Source organism: Melanostigma gelatinosum (assembly GCF_949748355.1).
Source record: "Melanostigma gelatinosum genome assembly, chromosome: 1".
NCBI classification, from domain to species: Eukaryota; Metazoa; Chordata; class Actinopteri; order Perciformes; family Zoarcidae; genus Melanostigma; species Melanostigma gelatinosum.
The window spans coordinates 3225757-3247991 of NC_136634.1; the positions used below are offsets into that span (position 1 = coordinate 3225757).

The following is a 22235-nucleotide window of genomic DNA, read 5'->3' on the forward strand; positions in this document are numbered from 1 at the left end:
CATGGTGCCGTGACACACAATACACACAAGTCTCAGTGGTGCATCGAGCCAAACACAGTTCTTCATTCAGCGTCTCTTCAATCCCAAAAGCTGCACGGTTTCTTCTTCAAGCACAGACTTCTTGGCTCTGCGTAAGACACACTGTCTGACATTTGTCTAAAATCTTCTTAGAACTTCGAAATGATGGAGGGACAAGAGTGGTATAAACATTTTGCATGTATTTAGTATTGTCTGATATTTATCTCGTGTAGTGATATATCACCTTTCTAAGTTCATACGTAGACATTCCTATACTTACTGTGGCCTATAATAAAAACATCACAGCAAACAGGGGTAATAATACATTTCAAAATATAACTATTTGCCCTCATCAGAGCTAGCACAGCATTTAAGACAATGCACGGTGTGTAAAGTAAATTAAGAATTTGTAGACACATTATATATATATATATATATATATATATATATATATATATATATATATATATATATATATATATATATATATATACACAGGTATTTGGACAAACTAGTGTCTAACGTTGCACTGGTGAGACATGACGAGTATGCGAGTCACTCGATGCTCACGACTACGTTCATCCTCATGAACAGAACAGCAAATACTCAGACAAAGACTCCGACTTTTGAGTTGATTGAGTTTTAAAATAAACTCTACAAACGAGTGTTTTCCATCGTTTCATCACTCCAGCGGGAGTGTTTATTCACTGGTGACTCTCGACTGGTCGTGATGCTGTCGGAATTCATTCGTACTCGAGTCCGCTGTTGGAATATATGGAATATATTATTATGAAGCTTGCTAACTCGTCTGGATGACTCGGGGAAAAACTCTGCTTCCGTGTTTTTGATGACATCAGCTGTAAAAGAGTCCAAATGCAAATTTAACAACTAAACTACTTTCAACACCTGTGACTTTTTCTGTGAACATGCTTGACCTGAAATATTTTAACGGTTATGTTAGACATGTTGGGGAAGTCAACAGCTAAAACGTTTTTTTATGAATGACTATCACGACCCAATTCAGAAAAGACCTTTCCTATAAATCATCAGAAGAGCGAATCTGTGTGTAAATGACATCCCTACCATTTCTACTGCCATTTACGCACCACTTCATATTATCTCGAGTAGGTAAACTAACCATTTCAAGAAATATGTACAAGAGATGTACAAATGATACCAAATAAATGCATGACAGGTAGATTTAACCGGCGATCTCATTATTTTAATGTCCCCTCAGCCTTAAAACAACGGTAGCCTTTCATATCAGACTCAATGTTAAAAGTAGGCTACAATTATTATAACAGTACAAACATTCAGACAAATGTCAAATAAAAGACTATGGAAGAAATTCTGCAAAGTTATTTGGACTGTAATAAATTCCCCTGTGATCCACCTATGGGTCCCAATCCAGTCTTTGGGAATGACTGAGCTAAAGAAGAGGGAATAAAACGTCCTCCAGCCAGAATGTCGGGCTCAGTTTCTCAAAGAAAAGTAAATGATGAGGAGGTAGGCTGACATTGTAACTTGCTGACTTGCGTTACTCGTGGTTCCATCTGATCTGGGTAAAGTTTGTAAGAATCCTCAGCTGCTCCGAGCGCAGCAGAACCTTTTCTCAATGACTCTCGTGACAAGTCTAAATATGGCTTGACGAAGGACTGGATTGATTTGTCCGTCCTTTAGCAAACAAACGGGTATCCATTTGGCATGCGGGACAGTGGCGTTAAACATGGTATTCATCGTGTGTGTGTACAGTGCATCGTCTTTTTTTCTCACACACCCACAGTGTGTCCAATTCCTCAGGATGTGTGGAAATAATAATAACAAGGGAGCTGAAGTGCATATCGGGTCAGATGAGGTTTCAATGGTTCCAATTTTAATTCAAAAAGATTGAATTAAAGGTTAGGAAGGAGCTGTATTTAACATTCTGAATATTAATACAAACAGCTATTGGCTATGATAGATGGACTTGTATACTGTATAGCGACACTTAAAGCACTTTTACACTACGTGTCATCATTCAGCCATTCGCACCCGTTCATACACTGATGACAGAGGCTACCATGCAAGGTGCCACCTCAAAGGGTACACAATATCAAATGTGGAGTAGGCTGGAGGGGAATATATTAAACAGCATCGCTGCAGTCTTAAGTTGTGGCGTGGAGCGCAATGATCTGTTCGAGATATGAACTGACACTAATGACGATGTCATCCTACCTAAATGTCAAGTATTGTAACGTTACGCGTGAAGATGTCCATATTCCAGGTGAACTACTGTGTCCTAATAGAAATGGTGAAACAGCCAACAGTCAAATGAAACACAGAAGGTAGAGGCAGTGGAACGCTACACATCGACCACAATGTCTTCACACCAAACCTTTGAGAGGAGCTTCTTCATGAGCGTGACAAAGGAAAGATTCATGTGACAAAACGTGCTCGTCTCCACTCACAGGACTCACCGTCACACAACAGTAGGCACACGACCGTGTTCAGAGGAACTACAGCCCACAGTGGCTTAGCGGCAGAGCAGAAATGTTTCCGAGCCGGAGAGGAGATTACAAAATAACTGAGCCTCTCACTTTCTGACCGTGATACTCTGTTTCCCTGGTGACGTGAGGCGGTCGCTCACGTTGTGGACCGCGGTCACTCAGGGTTTTACTCCCACCGTGTGCGTTTGTTGATCTGTGCAGAGGCAACTTGGGCCCAGAAGCAACTATACACCACTTTGCCTCATTTTATCAGAATGCGTCTCGCTACAGAGGAGAAAATCGAGCTGGGGCTCAAGGAGCAGGGGACAGTCAATCCTGCATTTGGGGTAAGTGACGTGTCATCTTTATTCTCTCCTCAGTTCGGCTTTGTGACACCCAATAAATCAAAGTGTCAAACACTTGTTGAGGGTTTGAGATAGATCAGTCAGGCAAATATCTTTATTATCATTATATATGATATGAAAGCTGTTTTTTTATTCCTACAGTTTTGGTATTTACTTACTTACATTACAGCAGTAAGAGCTAAATGCAAGCCACTGTGGAATGTGAAACGACCAAAGTGTGAATGTGTTTCACGAAAGACGAGATATTTCAGAGGAATCGATTGCGTGGTTTCAAAGTATGTGGCAAATATCGGTCTTGAGTGCAGTCGAGTGGCGGATCAAAGAGCTCCGAGCTTGAACTAGAAATGTTCTTTTATGAATCGCTAACCACGAAACAGAAACTGGATAAAGGATGTTGAAGCGGGGATGTGTGGTTTGTGTGCGAGTACGGTGAAAAGGTCAGGCGTCATGGGGCGCGCAAGTGTACACAGCTGAGCCCAGGGTTGATGTTTCCCCTTGTTTTTCTCCCAAAATCCCAAATCAACTGAAGAATTTGTAAAAATGGGAACACCAAACAAACAGCGTAGCTTCGTCTGCAGATGGCCGAACACGTCAGTCTGTCAACATCTGTAAAATAATGACGGCAAAGGAACGGAGTCGTCATTTATTATTAATATCCTTGTATTGTGTACTACCTGACAGTCCCAAACAAAGGCCCAACATGAGACTTCTACCATACAATGAAGTCAAAGATGTTGATCTAGGATTTATACATTTAATAAATCGATCGAGCTTGCCAACTTTGACGTCCAGATTAAGTTTCTATAATTCATTTCTAGGCTTTGAGTTTGTAATAATATTTCACAATAACCCCTTTAGAACATTGGGCCCTGCTTTTCCTTCCTTCTTTACATTTTTTTGAGTCACACTTAAGATTAATTGAAACTAAGTCTACTTCTTGAAGTTGCCCGGATGTTTTTAGGCTATTTGGGACAAAAGTACACTGAATTACAGGAATGTACAGCACAAAACCAAAAGGTGATGAGGTAATGGAGTCACTTCACTCTGTAGAGGACACGTTATTTAGTGCCTTTAAGATTTTTTCCAGTGTTTGAGCTAAAAACATCAATCGCATATAGCATGTGAGAAATCCCAACAGTCACTTCTTAAGGCTCATATAGCAGATAACCATGATACAATGGAAGCAGATGAGGATGCATGATGAGATCAAACAATTGCAACAAATGCAGCAACCTGGTACAGAATGTCCTTTCTACCAGGACTACGTTTCGGACTCACCAGTGCAAAGCAATGGAACGGGAAAGCAAATGTGTTTTGGGCATTCTTCTTGCCGTTTTCACAAGTGAGCTTTTGTTCGCCAGTGCAGTCCAGTGGAAGCTAATTTACGGTTTCAGGTATCAACGTAGGATGGAGGTTAAACCCCAAGAACAATGGCCGGCTTCAGGTGAAGCAAAACCCCAAAGTCTCTGCGGGGCTCACATCTCTTTTTGGTGAACACTGTCACAGGACAGTAACTCTGACCCTTGGTTTTTCACTCATTGTGAATGATTCTGCAAATAATTGACACAATTGAGAAAATTTGACATGTTTGTGAGAAACCGTGCTGGAAGTAGCACTTATAGTCTCAAACAATGTTGTTGCAAAATAGATTAATTAATAGAAAGGAATGCATTCATGGGGAGGGAACCAAACAGCAACGCCATTGTGCAAACACAAGTATGTTGCCCCCCACGAACTGAAACTAATGGCCAATATGTAGCAGCATTTAAAACAAGCTCAGGGAATGTGTCTTACAGTGGAAAGTAGTTGGTGTGACTGAATATGGCAAGAACTGTACACATATTTGTTGCATGCATGGTTGTATGGAAGTGTGGAAATCAATACAACACAAACTCAGTCACCTGCTATAGACTGTCCGTCTCACAGAGACAGGGACACGGACAGAACTGCTCAGATTGCTGATCTTGTCTCCTCAGGCAGTTTGTAAAGATGTAGAGAATTTTGCCAAAATCAAAAGTTCACAGTTTTAAATGGAGATTCGGCTAATGAACAGCATTTCTTGTACTGTAGGTGTCTACATCACAGTTCGTGTGGAAGTTTGGTGGCTTGTTTTAACAGGTAAAATACCTAGTTGCGATCGGCTTCATCAGCGCCTGAGTAGGCTTGACCTCGATGGCTGGTTAGATGCTGTTCGGGTGTGAACTTGGTTGTTGTTCTGGACAAAGTGCTCCTCCTGCCTCAAGAAAAAACACTTCAGTTACAGGCTAGGAACCAGTCACATTCATCAATAATCAACTAGTGTCAACTATAGTAAATAAGTTACGACGAGGACCTTCAGGAAACCTCTCGTTATACTGCAGCAGGGTCTGCCTCTCTGCCTTGCACAGCCCTGGTTCTGGTTCTACCGTGCCTCCCTTCCCTTCAGTGGGCCCAGCAATACAGCCTGGGTCCCCAGCAGTATGGTGTCGGTGTTGGCCCCCAGCGAGGCTCCTGGCTGGAAGGAGGAGCTCTCCACTTCCCGGTGAGGCCCCGCTGGAGACTGAGCTGAAGGAGTTCGTGGTGGACCTGCATGATTTTGTCAGATTTTGCGTAGAATCTGACCCGCTACTTATGGAGGTGATAATCAATATTATCAATATGAAATTGAAACTGTATTATAACCGGTTTAAACTTAAAATTTTTAAAAACAAGATAACGGCCTGGAGGTGGAATAACCCACCTACTTTGGCCTCCAGGTTAAAGGGTGAAAACATAGGAAGTAAATAAGTATAGTTTCCCCTTTTTCCTTTTCTCTCTATTTCAAATATACATGACATTGCTGTGTTGCTTTGCATAATCATTACATTCGAATGTTTCATGGCTCATAAAACATAACACACATAAAAACACTGTATGAAGAGGGTTGAGGTGGTTTAAGGCTTTCAAATATCTCGCCATTCGATTAAACAGCAATCCCAGTTTGAATCAGCATAACAATTCACAGATGCTGCCAACAGAGACGATCAGTGATCCGGAAACTAAAACACTTCCTGCTTCCTGCTGCATCACAGCGCCATTGAACCGGGTCTTTAGTAACCTTCTGTATACTTCACTGACTCTAAGAGGCTCTTGAAGATCATCCATGCAGCCAGCAAACCGATTGGTCCTCCCACGCTCAATTTATCCATCCATATCGTCACAGCAGTGTCGTGGAGGGCACACATCTCAGCACATGACGTTGTGCCCTGAATAATCACTCTGCTGCCACTTTTAACTCCACATGTATCTACTGAGGTAGTAGTACTCCACTTGAGTACCTTTTATGGATTGATTTGGCTTCATTTTAGTCGGAAATAGTGTTGTGATTGGTGTTGTGCTGTGGTGACTTCTTTGCAAATAGAGAAATGAGATGATTACCAATGATAATAAGTCATTGTTTATGAATGTGCCTGCCACAAGATGTCACAAGATGCTTATAGCATTGTTAATGTTTCGTAGTCATGTTTAGTCAGTCACAGCACTTAGGTTAAGGTGAGGGGAAGATTGTGGTCTTGGTTTAATCCTGAAAAAGTTAAGTGTGACCTGAAGCAAAGGTGTTCTCTGTTGTGCTTTTGTTTGTCGACACCGAAACACAGACAGGACTCAGGACGTGAAACTCGGTCCCCGGAAAGTAGTCCACTTTTTACACTGACCATCCACCATAGCCGCCTACAGTATAATTCACTTGAAGTATATTGAAACAATCAGACCTCCAGCTAGACTATCCAAAAAGAAATCTACAATATACTTGAAACTGTTAGTCCCTCAGAGTAATTAGTTTGTTTTTTATATTTACTTTGGTGTTAAAACTGTATTTCACAAACAAATGTCAAGTTACGTAACTCGTAAAACACAATGCACAAATAAATGCAGAGTGATATGAACTTTATATGAACGAGTAGTTACCACTAGATGGAAGCACTTCGCCATGTAATTACTGGAGCAACCGACAACATACACCACCTGCTGAGAACGAGTAAATCAAAGACGGAGAAGAAAAGCAGTGCAGACGGGTGCACATCTGTCATGTGACTCTCCGGGGGGACAGATGCAGCGGATGTGTAGAACAAGGAGTTTAGTGCCCATTGAATGTCAGATCTAACCTCTGAGACATGCAGCATGGGGCTTTGTTTCTGGTTGTGGGACCCGGGTGTGTTGTATGCTTACATTCACTAGGTTGGATATTATCTTGTGTGGCAGCTCTTAAGTGTAATAATTGCTGCATCCCGTGAGAAGGATGAACATAAGAAATACATTAAACATCCTATTGTAGTGACAGGTTGACCAATGTAAGACCATGGGTACATGGTGTTGAGATGAACAACATCTTTAACCGGTGAAGTCTTTTTTAAAGTAGTTTAAAAAACAAGAAGTTGGCTGTAATTCAGCTTTCTACAGCTTATCGAGAAAAGGTTCTTTGGACGAGGCCGGCCCTAGTGAATAGTAGTACGTACGATTTATTCGTCAAATCCTCACATCTTGATTAAGCACCTTTAAAAACAAGAAGTTGGCTGTAATTCAGCTTTCTACAGCTTATCGAGAAAAGGTTCTTTGGGCGAGGAAGGCCCTAGTGAATAGTAGTACGTACAATTTATTCGTCAAATCCTCACATCTTGATTTAGCACCTTTAAAAACATGAAGTTGGCTGTAATTCAGCTTTCTACAGCTTCATCACCCCCATCTTGATAGGATTTGGGAGAAGGTATGTAGTTCACCTCACCTCCCATCAGCATACGGATAGATGTTCCAATCCGCACATCATTGCTCACACTAACTCCGTTGGGAATGATCAATATTGGTGTCTGTCAGCTGAGCTGAACTAAACACACAGCTCCCCATGAAAGTGAAGATGGAAGGATTTCCATGAACTGCCCTCAGTTTCAAATGCAAAGAAAAAAAGCTGTGCTCTGTGAGAGTCTCTGGTGAAGTATGTTCACAGCAACAGAGGGATTGGTTCAAAGGTATGCTTGTGTTGTCACAAAAATGTGGGCCTGTGAGTTAAAGAAGAAAATATAGTTTTTTATTTGATGTTGCTTGGACAGATGAACGTTGCTGAATTGCTTTCTCTCCAAGGACAAAGACGGCGACGAACCGCCACAGCTGACCGTGGACATCGGAGAGCCGCACACGGAGGCCCTGGAGGAGACCGTGGACAAAGGTTCAGACTTGGTCTACTCCATCAACGACCGGCCGCCGTGGTACCTCTGCATTCTGCTCGGCTTTCAGGTAACTTCATCTCATGCCTTGTTCGGTCCAGTGTGATAGTGTGCGTTGTAGAAGTCCTCTATAAACTGAACATGAACATAAACTTTTAACACAACATGAAGTTATTGCATTCATTGCCGAAAGAGATAGTATTGATGAGTGGATGTTTAAATATTATGCATTGGGGTGAAAATTTGTATCTTGATTTGTGAGTTTAGCTAATTTTTTCTAATGATCAAATAAAAATATTGATTGTAGAGAAATGCAAGCAAGTATAGGGTCGTGAATATTAGGGCTGCCGCCTCTTAGTCCATTTGTCAAATAATCAGTCGTTTTGGTCTTCGTCGACTAATATTTACCTGTTACCGTCAGAGTGTTCAGTGTACATTTGTGTCATGTACACAACTACTCTGTGACATGACACTGATAGGCACTAATGCGATATCTCATTAGAAAGCTAAGGTTCTTGTAATTCGATTCATGCAAACCTTTTCAAGATACAATCACAACAGCAGGTACAGTCAATGTCTCTGTCAGACAACACTCCAAAAAACAGCAGTTAAAATATCGCCGTTGCTCACCAATTATGATTCATAGTCTTCCCCACCCATCCATAATAGTCCAGCAAAAACGGTCTTGTTAGATTCCTAAGGGTCCACACGATCCAATCCAGTAAAAGATTGAGTCCAAAACACATTACTTCGTCCATAAACACCCACGGAGGGCATCATTTCAAATTAGCCGGCAGATATGATAACTAGCGATCTATTTTCGATCATAATTTCATTTTCAATGTCAACAAAGTGGTTTTTCTCATCTCAAAATGGCGGCTGCATTCTGCCGGTTAATAGGAGCTTCCATAGCCTGGTCACATTCTGGAACAGCCAACGAGAGTCCGCTTTGAAAGACAATGCCCGCCTCTCTTCTTTGGGTAATGCTCGAGCCAATTGCAACCGATCTCGCAACGCTATGCAGATTCACGCAAAGCATGTCGGGAAAGCCTTTTGGAACTCAAATCTAGTACCGTCAGTGACTTATGACCGATCTTGAACACCAAAGTGTAGTTAGTGAGAATTTTCAAGAATCTGTGAAAGTCGACAATGGTTGAATACATTGTAGTTAATCATATATTGACATAAATAAGCTGCCGTTCGAACAACAAACACGTAGCTTATCGTAGCCTCCTGGTAACTACGAGTGTCTAAGTGCGCTTTTACGCAGACGTACTCTTAGTAAACCATGTGTAAAATATTCATTTTCTGTCGTATCAAATTTTAACTTGTATTCGGTACTATGACTTCATGCTATGGTACCATTGCGTTTTCCAGCTAATAAGTCCACGCCATGGTTATCTCAATGGTTCAATGAGGAAGGTATCACAGTAACTTCACGATAAAATACTGTTGTTTAACACATGGAACCATTTACTGAAAGATAGAGGAATAATTTATTTCGTAAAGGTATTTCAAATAGTTGCTTTCGGCTCAATAAATCTTACGTGCTAGGGCCGTCCTCGCCCAAAGAACTTTTTCTCGAAAAAGAAAAGCACCACTCATAAGTTTCTCGGAAATTAGTCATTGAGCATGAAAAAGCATATAAAAACATAAAAAACGACCAAACGACCTTACCACTGTGGCATTCCGTCAAACTTGAAATCTCATTTGATTAACGGGGCTCATCCCTAGTTTGGGGAGGCTGCTCCTTTTTTGGACAAAGACAAGATGTTGGAGTGGATTTTTTTCACCATCTGCTTTTATTTAAAGAAATTATAAAATACTGGAAACACATCATCCTTTTCTTGCTTTGTGCCAATCCAGCAGATTTCATCTCTTGGCTCCGTACGATTCTGAGGATTTTGACATTAAACATTTGACATCCTCTGATCCAGCAGGAGGAGACGACTCATTTCAGAATACTTTATTTGGTTTACATTGGCGGACATCTGGGGTGAGGGAATGTGTTCTCCACAGGAAAATTAGTTATTAAATGAATATTTCTAATGCACAGGGCATTGTACTGAAAAAAGGACACGATGAAAACTTTTGCTTGAGTCTACATAAAGAAATCAGAAGACCAGAAGGTCATGACTTTGAATCATTCAAACTCGTCACGAACAGGGGTGCAGGTTTTGTTTCAACGTTGGTGCGGACACATTAAGAGTGTCGGTCCTCCTCCAGGAAGTTTTGAGCATCAAACACTTCATTTCCTGCATTCTGGTAAGAAATGTCTTTTTTATGTAACTGAAAACACAAAGTTCAGGCGCCAGGTCACAACTCCAAATATTGAAATATAATAAGCGACAGTAAGGCTCTCGATGAAGTGATGTCTATTCATTTCGGCAGGGAATATGAAACAAGACACACGTCTGACGAAGGACCGCTGCGATACTTGGCCAATACTTTTTCCATTTATCCAAATTCTCCTGGCTGAATGGAAATCTGTCCTAAACCTCGATCATAGAGATGGCACACAAGAAAACATTCATATGTATACATTTTGCAATGTTTTTTTTCCTTTTAGCCGTTCAAAAAAATCCCCAAATCTAAACCTTTTCGTCTGCCTCCACAGCATTACATCCTCGCGTTTGGGGGCATCATTGCGGTCCCGCTGATCCTGGCCGAGCCCCTCTGCATAAAGGACAACAACGTCGCCAAAAGCCAGCTCATCTCCACCATCTTCTTCGTGTCGGGTTTATGTACAATACTGCAGACAGCTGTCGGTACCAGGTAAATCCCCCTTATTGTCTGACGGAACCAGTGAACTGAGAGGTACCACGCCTCACGGAGATGTTGACTTGCACTTAAGAAGATTTACATACAGATGTGAGAACTTCCTCTTCGTATTCAAAGCCCCGTGTTTTAAGATTTACAGGAGGTACAAATTGAGGGAATGCCCTGGTTAAGAGATGGAGGGAACTCTAGTTTATTACCCTTTCTACACACCTTTATTACCTTTGACCTGAATGATTTACACTGCTGATGATAAGGACAAAGAAGTATTTAAACCTAAAATGTATTGAAGATTACATGACACTTGCCCGACATACACGGGGCCTCCTTGCAATGGTCCCGTGCTGGTTCCCCCACCTTCATGTGCACCCAAAACAGTGCTGAGCTGTATTTGCAACAGCCTGAAGATCAACTGAGCTAATGCAGAGACTCCGGTGGTGGTTGATGTTGTGTTAAGCGGTGAGTCAGTCCTCCGTCAGGCTCTACGTGACACAGTGAAAGTGAGATTTATCCTTCAGGATGAGTTCCTCAAAGCCTTTTGATCTCCAAAGTTTCACGGCTTATTTTGTGGCTTTCCTTTCATAATAGAGATTTGTTAAATCCTGGGAGCTGTTTGGCCCTTAGACATTAAATGATAAGTTAATTTTATTTTTTTAAACTGTGCTATGAAGGTCTTTTTTAGAAAAGGGAATAAAAGGATATAAAACATAATATATAACAAAATATAAAAAAAGGTTTGTCGAAATATATACGCTGCAACACAAGAAAAAGAAAATCATCCACATTATTTCATGCATTATTAATTATAATTTCCATCAGGGTTAGTCAATATTGAAATTCCCCGACTGACGATATTGCTGAAAGAAAAACAACGATACAAATGAGAGTAGATTCACATTATGAGATCACCGGCCTCCACCTTCTCTACCCCTCTCTCTCAAACCAACACACCGTGAGCGATGCGGCGCTGTTTCCTTGTCTCTGTAAGTATCTCAGTCCTCACTCTGAAAGCCAAAATGATTTTAATAACATCCAAACATCCGAAACATGTTTTAAACTTTTGCGCTTGTTTGAACAAAGGTACCTCATGTAGCACTGTTTCCTTTTTTAATCATTAGGATTTGTCATGGGAATTATTTTAGTCCACCCGAAAATACTCCTTTGGACTCCACTGGACTGACCAGACCCCAGGTCTGGTCGTGCTCATTACCATTCTCAGCTCTCCTTTCAAGCTTGCTTTGAACAATTCCAGGTCATCCTAGTCGGCAGAGACCTGACATCATGTGGTCCAGGGACTTCTGATCCTTAACTCCGTCATCTTACTGACTTGCAGGTTACCGATCCTCCAGGGTGGAACATTCAGTTTCATCACTCCGACCCTGGCCATTCTCGCTCTCCCCAAGTGGCAGTGTCCAGCCCCACAACCATCTGTGACGCTGTCCATGCAGCTGCAGAACAGGACCAGCCCGCTGCTAGATGGAAATTCCGATGAAGTCTGGATGTCACGAATGCGTGAGGTATGTCAAATATTTACTTGAGCCAGAGGAGGACTTTCAGCACCTTCTGTGCCCCTACATTGGAGGTGACCAATCAGTCACCTAAGCAGCGCTAATTCATTTAAAGGGAACAAAGAAGGCCGCGTATTATCGTCTCAATTTAAGAAATGAAATTGCTCATTTATCTTTTTTTGCACATACACTGCAGCTGGCGGTAAATGATGGCTGTAACCTGCTTATTGGTTATCGTTGCAGGCTTGTTATGCACTTCAACCACAGCACCCCTGCATGCAAGGCACTAATCCTGTCGCTTAACGGTTAACTGGAAACATTTTGTTAAAATGTATAACTTTGGTAAGTAAAAAACTGGAAAAAGGACAAAACAGGAAGTGTTCAAATCCATAAATGTGTGGTTAAAACCCCAAAGGGGAACTAAATTGCTACAAAGACTTTAAAAAACAAACTTGAGAGTGTGGTTAAAAACACAAACATTTGGGTGAAACAAGACTCACAAAGGCCACATTTCAAATACAAAAATGCTGTAAACCCCCTCAAAAAAATACAATCGGTATAACACAACATAAAAAACTGGACATTTGGGGTCAAATACCTTCAAAGTCTGTTCAAATGCTAATGTTTAGTAAAAACACAGAAATGTGGGTAAAATATATACATGTGGGTCAAAACACTGTGTTGAAAATGCCAAATTTCTAAGAAAATGTTTGGTACATTCAAATAAAACCCTTTATTGTTTTAATCATTCCAGAAATTTAGGTTTATTTTTAATCAAAAAGTAATAATCATAAATATTACAAAGACTCTTCAGTCATAAATCATTATTCTCATAATTATACTGTATATACTCAATTTCCATGATATTAGATATGTATTAAATTGCTATAACAGAGCTCTGTTCACAGTTTTTTGTTCACAAGAAATCTTCCCCTGAGGGAAAGTCAACATGCATGTGTATGTATAGTGAAACAAAAAATAGACCTTTAAAAGTAAATAAATACATGTTTTGTATGCAGATACATAGCAAGATCTTGCAGTTATCTTTTGTTGTTATTTTATTGTTATTGTCTTCCAAAATGTCCACAGAACAAGACATGCCTGTGACTAGAAAAATAAATTTCACAAGGTGATGTTTCTGCGAGCTATAATATTTCACGTCTCTCAAAATCAGATATCACCAATCGGTTTTTTTCCATTCACTCTAGTAAAAAGCATTAAAGTTCGTTTAAAGTTCTTATAAGTTTAAATATACCTCCAGGAACAACATTGGTATGCTATGTGTTGCACAGTCGAGTACCAAAAACCCGGCATCTAGCTTTGTGTCCTTCTTGCCTCGTCCACAGATCCAGGGAGCCATCCTGGTGTCCTCTCTGCTCCAGATCGTCCTGGGTTTTACGGGGCTGGTGGGTCTCGTACTGAAATACATCGGCCCGCTGGCTATCGCTCCTACCATCAACCTCATCGGCCTGTCGCTGTTCATTGAAGCTGGGAAGAAGTCTGGAGGTCACTGGGGAATAGCTGCTCTGTGAGTGGATGGTGTTTTACACCGCTGCATTGCACAAAATATACAAACATATTTCTAGTGGAGGATATATTTATGAAGCATATGAGCCTGTCGATTTTTTGTGTTGGCCGATTTATCGTACCAGAAAAAATTGCGACAAACAATATTATTGCCGTTTTATATTCAGTATTAAAATATAAAATATCCTAAACTCTCGGGCTCTGTTAACAGAACATGTGCAACATCTGCGTAATGCCAAAGTATAATAATGGTTGGGAAAACCCTTCTGTTTATTCTGGCAACATGTTGGCAAAAATGTTTGTGCTATTCTTATGCAAACATGTTAACACAACTGGCAATATCGAGGTCAGCAAAAATAATCAGTCATTTCCATATATAGTACGATAAGTTGATAGCGCCCAAATGATCGAGATCATGTCCGTATATCGTACGATACGTATACATATATCGTAGGATAAATCAATGGTGTAAAAGCGTCTCAGGTATGTCCATTTATCGTACAATAAGTCCCGTAGAAATGATCGAAGTAATGTCCATTTATCGTACAATAAGTCCCGTAGAAATGATCGAGGTAATGTCCATTTATCGTACAATAAGTCACGTAGAAATGATCGAAGTAATGTCCATTTATTGTACAATAAGTCTCGTAGAAATGATCGAGGTAATGTCCATTTATTGTACAATAAGTCACGTAGAAATGATCGAAGTAATGTCCATTTATTGTACAATAAGTCTCGTAGAAATGATCGAGGTAATGTCCATTTATTGTACAATAAGTCCCGTAGAAATGATCGAGGTAATGTCCATTTATCGTACAATAAGTCCCGTAGAAATGATCGAAGTAATGTCCATTTATTGTACAATAAGTCTCGTAGAAATGATCGAGGTAATGTCCATTTATCGTACAATAAGTCACGTAGAAATGATCGAAGTAATGTCCATTTATTGTACAATAAGTCTCGTAGAAATGATCGAGGTAATGTCCATTTATTGTACAATAAGTCCCGTAGAAATGATCGAGGTAATGTCCATTTATCGTACAATAAGTCACGTAGAAATGATCGAAGTAATGTCCATTTATTGTACAATAAGTCTCGTAGAAATGATCGAGGTAATGTCCATTTATTGTACAATAAGTCCCGTAGAAATGATCGAGGTAATGTCCATTTATCGTACAATAAGTCACGTAGAAATGATCGAAGTAATGTCCATTTATTGTACAATAAGTCTCGTAGAAATGATCGAGGTAATGTCCATTTATTGTACAATAAGTCACGTAGAAATGATCAAAGTAATGTCCATTTATTGTACAATAAATCACATAGAAATGATCAAAGTAATGTCCACTTATTGTACAATAAGTCACGTAGAAATGATCGAAGTAATGTCCATTTATTGTACAATAAGTCACATAGAAATGATCAAAGTAATGTCCATTTATTGTACAATAAGTCACGGAGAAATGATCGAAGTCATGTCTATTTATTGTACAATAAATCAATACTGTAAAATGACTTAGGCCTTAGGCAGCAAAACATCTTTATTCATTCAATAACTCATCGTCTGTCTTCCAGCCACTTTGTTTCTTTGTCAAAGCAGTCATTGCCACAATTTAAATCCACCAAACCTCCACAGCGACTGCTGCTGCAGCCCACTGTTCCACATTAAAGCTCCTTTGATTTATTGTTGCTCCTGACCCGTCCAACCCCATGAAAGATGTCTTCATTTACCGCCATCACACGCCGCCACTAAAGTCATTACATAGAGCCATCCTTGCGGGTTTTAAAAGGTTCAGCACATCCACCTCCCGGTGACGTATATGGGTGGTAATCAGTCAGACATCCTTCTAAGCCTCAGTGCACTAGCCCCCACCCACCCAGCATTCTCTTTGCAGGATAACCAGCAGCTTACAGGCGGCGAGACACATGCATTCTCAACACTCCCAGCATACACACACACACACACAACAAACACAACCTGTTAGGCCCGTTTTAACCGAACCCTTGAGCGTTTTGTCGGTTTCATTTGGGCCGGAGTGAAAGCTGTCAATCAAAAAAACCCTAGTGCGGACCAACAACAGAATCGAGACTCTTGAAGAGGTGGCCCACGGCCCGCTCAGAAGTACTGGTGTCTAACTCTGTGTACTTTGTCAGTTCATCGAGTCCATTAAAAAGTGTGTGAACGCAATCCCAGGGTAACAAACCCCGTCGAACGCAGCCGTCATCTGGGAGCGTGCAAAGCGGCGCAAAGCCTCTACCTGGTAGTCACTACTCATAACACGTGGCCGATTTGCAGTGTAATAATACTGATAGTGCTCATTAAGTATTAATCAAAGAACATGAATATACACATCTGGAGCATTAAAGTGCTGCAAACACTTCTGTCAGTCACCTGACAGACAGACACCAACTTCAGGTGATCCCAACTGCAGGTGTGAAAGCGCCCTCAGTCCATTTCTTTCTAAAACACGATCAATGTGATCAACCCTACGGCCGCAGCTTGTGAACAACTTTGTTTGACGAATGTCCAGAGTAGTATTACGCTGTATATGACTCGCTCGCTGTTGTATATTTCAAAATGCACTTGATTTAATGCAAAGATGTTGCTTAGCAGGACTGTATCACAACGTGAAAAGGGAAAGCAGTGCTCTGTCGACTTCATTTTAGGTCAGAAGTCTTGCTACGAAAGCTCTGTTTATATAAATGAGAAAGTGCAATAAAATATTTTGTCCCTAACATCAATGAATGATCATGAAGAATAATGATGATCAAAAAAGTACCATAAACACGCAGCCCTAATAGTATGTATTATTGATATCATGGTATACATACAGTAATAACAATACAGAGTGGGGCTTTTATTCTGAAAACACTGCAGGAGACCTTAGAAGTCAAGGAGCTCCACATTCTCACAAATTAGGATATCGCATCACCGTCTCCCGCATCTTTCCCCTCTCGGGCATCCTGCCGTTTTCCTGCTCTTTCATTCAAGATCCATTACGGTTTCTTAGAATCTTACATTTTTTTTGTCCAAGCACATTTATTTTCCTATGTTCAAGACATAGACCGATTTTGCTCTTTATGTCGAGCTGACAGATATAGCTCTTTTTTTTTTTACCACCAGTAACTGTTTCTGGTAGACGTTTCCACATGCTGCAGACTCTCCCATTGACACAACATGCACCGTGACACGGCATCGGTCCAGAACGCAATTTCATGCACAGTGTGCAGTGTTTTCACGCACAGCGTGAAGTGCTTCACGCGCAGCACGAGATCCCTTTCAAAGGCAGGGAACTGAGTTAAGTACACTACATTGTTCGATTGACAGATTTTATGCTACATACATATCGACGTTGACAAGTATCACTTCGGTAACCCGCTGTTTGACATGGCATGTTTTCACTGGCTGTGACGTTTCCCTTGCTGACGTATGGAAGCATAGCATGTTAAAGCAGATTTACACGCGTCGCTGTGAGCGAGGGCCGGGCCTTTGGGGAAACTACTGCGAGTGAGGCATTCTTACCCGTCTTGTCTTTTCTTACAGCACGGTGTGTCTGATCCTGCTGTTCTCTCAGTATCTCAGCAAAGTCAACGTCCCCATGATCGCGTACAAGGATAAGAAGTGGAAGGTTTTCCAGTACCCTCTCTTCAAGCTCTTCTCTGTGAGTTGCCAAAGTTCTCCGGCTCTCATGCGTTCTGCTTCTCTTCTGTCATGGAAAAAAAACAGACAATTTTAGTTGCAGCACCGTGTTTGTCCCATAAAACCTGTTTATAACATCCGTGCCTCGGATTACCAAAACTTTCCTTCAAAGTCTTTTGTTTTCGTCAGTGGGTGGAACTTCACAGTCTTTCATGACTTCTGAGTGCTTCAAACGTCCTCTGACTACAGTTTCAAACTGACAGCTAGAGATCATCTGTGACGATAAACCAACACAGAGAATGTTTGTTTTTCTCAATTCACCAAGGATGGGTTTTGTTTTTTCAACTGCCCCTGCTTCATTCACGCAGTTGTTCGCTGTCAATCAGAACTCGGCGGATACGTACAAAAGTAATTTACACTGACAAGAGTATAAACTCCTTTCCCATCATTAAACACTTATTTCTTTTCTGTTCAACCAAAATAAATGAGGCTTTCCAGCAGCCTGAGGGTTTTTCGGCTGTGCGTTGAAGCTCATAGGTGCGAATATGTGTGAATGATTAGAAGTATGCTGCTGAAAGTAAACATGCAACTGATACGCAGACTCAAAAACATCAAACCGAATGCAGAAGCTCCTCCAGAGAACTTAAAGGCTGAGTCACCTTTCTGAGTCACCTTTTTCTCAGGGTTGGAATGCTTTGTGTATGGCAGCGCTACACATTTTGGCAGAAGGACTCACACGCCTAAAAAACAACAAAACCCTAAAGGTCACTGAAATGTATAATTGATAGTTTGAATATGACGCTGTTATGGATTGATATATCTTCCTCTTTGATCCAATAGGTTCAGGTGTAAAGATGTAAAGATTGTTTTCTCTGCCCGCGAGCTACTGTTCGACACTCCTCGAAGAGCCCCGCATCAGACAAAAGCATTCTTCACAACTCTTTGCTCCCACAATCTGAAGTCTACGCCAGTGCCCAACGCGTGTTGAATGAAGTCGTAAAAATGGAATGCGAGAAACTAGCGAAATTAGATTGTGCTCATAATCCAAGACAGACATGGTTGTTGAAAACATCGTCATATTTCATGCTGTTTGAATGATGCAATAGCAGAGTTTGTTTGGGAGAACCTGTGCTCCACGCGATCCTTCCTGAGCCGATTTATTGGTGGCGGATTGACGCTCAACGTGACGCTCGGCATGTGGTTGAGTTTAGTATTCTCACAGAATGTTCATGTTGGTGGAAGTTCCATTTCAGTGGACTGAGACGCTTTGTATCTGACGACAAATCCTAGGCTTTGTTCGGGATGTGCGGCGCCTGGCTGGTCTGCTTCTTACTGACCATCTTTGACGTCTTCCCCACAAAGTCCGATGAGTACGGCTTCTCCGCCAGGACCGACATCAGCCTGGACGCCGTGAAAAACTCCCCTTGGTTCCACGTGCCTTACCCAGGTGAGTGCACAAATATCATGGAGCCCATCAATGATGAATAACAGCACAAAGTCAAAAAGACGGCAAACAAAACAACTTAAAGTCAAACGAACAACAATGACAATAAAATGACGTAGAAACAAACATTAAGAGACAAGAAGCAGCTCCAGGTATTCAGTCACATCACCAATACAAGATTAAAAAGAGACGCTATCTGTTTGGTGCGCTCGGAGATTCTTTTATATAATCCAAGAAGGGTTTCCACATCGTGTTAAATATTTTACTCTTTTTCCTTTCAATCAATACGTTATTTTCTCTGAACTATTCGTTTGAGAGAGCCACATTCCATCCAAGTGGAGGGTAACAATGTTTCCTCTTCTAGGCCACATCTAAAACAAAGGGACGAAATATTGGAGTTGTATTTGTGCAATGTATATGGAGTGATTGTATCAGTCTATACCCCCATCCTCATAGTGGTGTTCTCGGCACCTTTCTCTATAATAATCTGAAGTTGCTTCTCTGACAGATCTGTGGTAGCGGTCTATTTCTCCACACACTGGTTGAGAGTAGAGGAATCCTTCTTGCCTGAACAGTTCATGCAGTTTGTACCAAATTTAAACTGACTGCATGAAAAAGAGGATGATAAAGAGGTTACCTGTTGTAATTTTAATTGACAGCATACTGTCATTTATACTTGTATACAGGATTCATGATACAGTAACTATGGGTATATCAGTGCTGCCCAAACTCCTGCAGTAGCTGCGCCAATAACAAACAATCTGACAGGTATCGCGTCGTAAATGTCAGTGTTCTCTCAACAGTCACATTCCTCTTTGATACACTTCCAAAACTCAAACAGGATGCTCTGCAGCTCAGCCGAGGGTTGCACAACTGCTCTTTTATGATCCGCCAAAACTTCACAGAAGCTCTCGGAGATTTCCTGCAGTTGAGTGTCTAAGTGAGATGATAATGATGGATCGATTAAATGACAGGTTTTTATTACAACACTGGCACCAGAAAGCTCCTGCCGGAGAGTAGGCTGTCTGGCAACAACTCGTGTAGGGTTTCAAGGAACACTGCTGCGATAATAATTATTCACCTGTTGGACTGAATGTTTAATTGCAATCTACAGTGAAATCTACAGTGACAACAGGAACAACTGTGCCAATTAAATAAATATGCAAAACCTTTTACATAAAAGCAGACTCAACATGTTCCCTGTTGTCAAACTGGTAAAATGTCTGTTCAGTCTTTTTGGCAGGACAATCTGTTATTCATTGTGCATAAACGGATGTGGAGTAAGCCTATTTAAAATACAATAAAGCAGTCAAATACACCAGAAAACACTCTAATCCTAATATGAACCCAAACCCCTTCTACCTATGCGTGACATGACGTTTATAATCATCAACTGAAGAGGTTGACACAGCATACGTGTGCTTTAAAGGTCACGTTCAACGTTATCTACCTCTACACCTGTCAAGCACTTTTCCCTGCAGGTGGCTAATCATGATTTTCAGACCCCCGCCCTCTGTAAACTATTAATGGATGAATCCAAATAAAGAAAAGTCACGGAGGAAAATAGAGAGCTGAATAGAGAGTTGCGTGGACGTGCTTTCGCAGCCAACGATGCTGGCTTGCCTCGATGCTTCCACAACAAGCACACAGCATGTGCTGAACAGTGTCACGCTGGAGATGAGCGACAAAGAGCGATTTCTCAGCTGCTGCAGAAAACTCTCTAGCTAGCTGGTCCCTCAGTCGGAAGTAAATATGGAACATCTTAGTCTGTCCCCCGGAGCGGAAGCAAACTTAAAATGTTGAAGGATTATGACAATAATCCAGTCTCCAAGTGTAAATTTGTGTCTGAATATGTGTGTGAATATGTGAGTCTACTCTGCACACACAGGTCAATGGGGTGCGCCCACAGTGAGCGTGTCTTCAGTGTTGGGTATGACGGCGGGCGTCTTGGCATCGACAATGGAATCGATCGGCGACTACTACGCTTGCGCTCGCTTGTCCGGTGCCCCTCCTCCGCCGACTCACGCCATAAACCGAGGCATCGCGGTGGAGGGCATCGGCTGCATCCTGGCTGCGCTGTGGGGAACTGGAAACGGCACCACCTCCTACAGCCAGAACATCGCTGCACTCGGCATTACCAAGGTACGCGTCACTATAGTCTCCCTATGTGTGTCAGGGCTCTTTAACTCTTGCTATTTTACATTTTAGCAAACAATTGGGAACTTCATTCAGATCAATTTCATTTGCATTTATCTAGAGTCATGTTTCTGCCGATCTTATGAATGTAATATTTACTCTGCTTTGAGCTCTGTTTCTGTTTCCACCGACGGAAATATCTTACAGGTCCTCACCGGCGAGTTGCTAACCTTAGCTGCGGTCAAATGGTAAATTATAAAGTATTTACCAATGTTATTTTCGAACCACTTTTCTTTAATCTCGCTTGAAAACGTCACGCAGTCAAGGAAAGATGTGGAACAGAATTCAAAGACTGAGGAAAAGACAACCGCGCTGCTCAGAGAATCCAACTCCACTAACACTAGGCGATGGATGTTTGTTTGTTTAACTTGGGATGACATGAGAACGCATAGTTTGGTATCAGTTTAACCCCAATAATCTGAAAACATTTTACTATAATACCTCAGGTACCAGGGGGCCTCGAGACTAACGCCGTCTGAAATCCGAAAAGGACGCAATAAACCAACGAGCCACGCGTTTTTACCGTGGTTTCCAATTGGGTATTGAAAATCAAGGAATTTCACTGATACTGGAAATGGACTACGGAACTTTTATTACATATAACACATAGAAAAAGTACATTGAAATTCAAAACAGAACCACATTCCTCCTAAGAAGGTTGGTTTCAGCGGCGGATGTTATTGTTGGACGGCATTATCTTACTTCCTGTCGTGAAGCGTGGCCCAGTGGACCCTTTAATAAAAGAGATAAGGAAAGAAGCATCGCAGCCCCTTTCATTCATCTACAAACAAAATCTAATGCTATATACGAGTCAGTGTATAACACGTTCAAAGACTAGAAGGAATAGAGCTGACGTGGCACACCAAAGCCCAATTGAAACCACAAATTGAAATAATAACCAGTTCAAAGATGAATGCAAAGTTTCGTGACTTTTTGTGCATTTTTAAATCCTCAAACACGTTTTTGTAACATGAAAATGGACGCAGAAAATCCAAAATGGCTGACTTTTCCCATTGGGCGAAATCGTTTGGCCCCACTCAATTGCACTGCGGTGTGCCAACCCTCCTGAGATTGCGAGTATCCCAAGCCCCTGAAAAATTGCGATTGCGCGGTGGAAAAA

The 22235-nt window shown here is 41.3% G+C and overlaps 1 protein-coding gene across 1 annotated transcript in view; it reads left to right on the top strand.

Moving 5' to 3' along the window:
- Positions 1-2758: 2758 nt before the first annotated feature.
- Positions 2759-22235, top strand: part of LOC306782875 (solute carrier family 23 member 2) — a gene marked incomplete at both ends in the record, with an annotated part of 24398 nt that continues 4921 nt past the window's right edge. The window contains 8 exons of the mRNA XM_079276356.1: positions 2759-2830; positions 7940-8092; positions 10640-10797; positions 12134-12317; positions 13655-13836; positions 17380-17497; positions 18766-18922; positions 20808-21061. Of these exons, the coding sequence (XP_079132482.1) occupies positions 2759-2830; positions 7940-8092; positions 10640-10797; positions 12134-12317; positions 13655-13836; positions 17380-17497; positions 18766-18922; positions 20808-21061 (1278 nt within the window). The remainder of the gene's footprint in view (positions 2831-7939; positions 8093-10639; positions 10798-12133; positions 12318-13654; positions 13837-17379; positions 17498-18765; positions 18923-20807; positions 21062-22235) is intronic.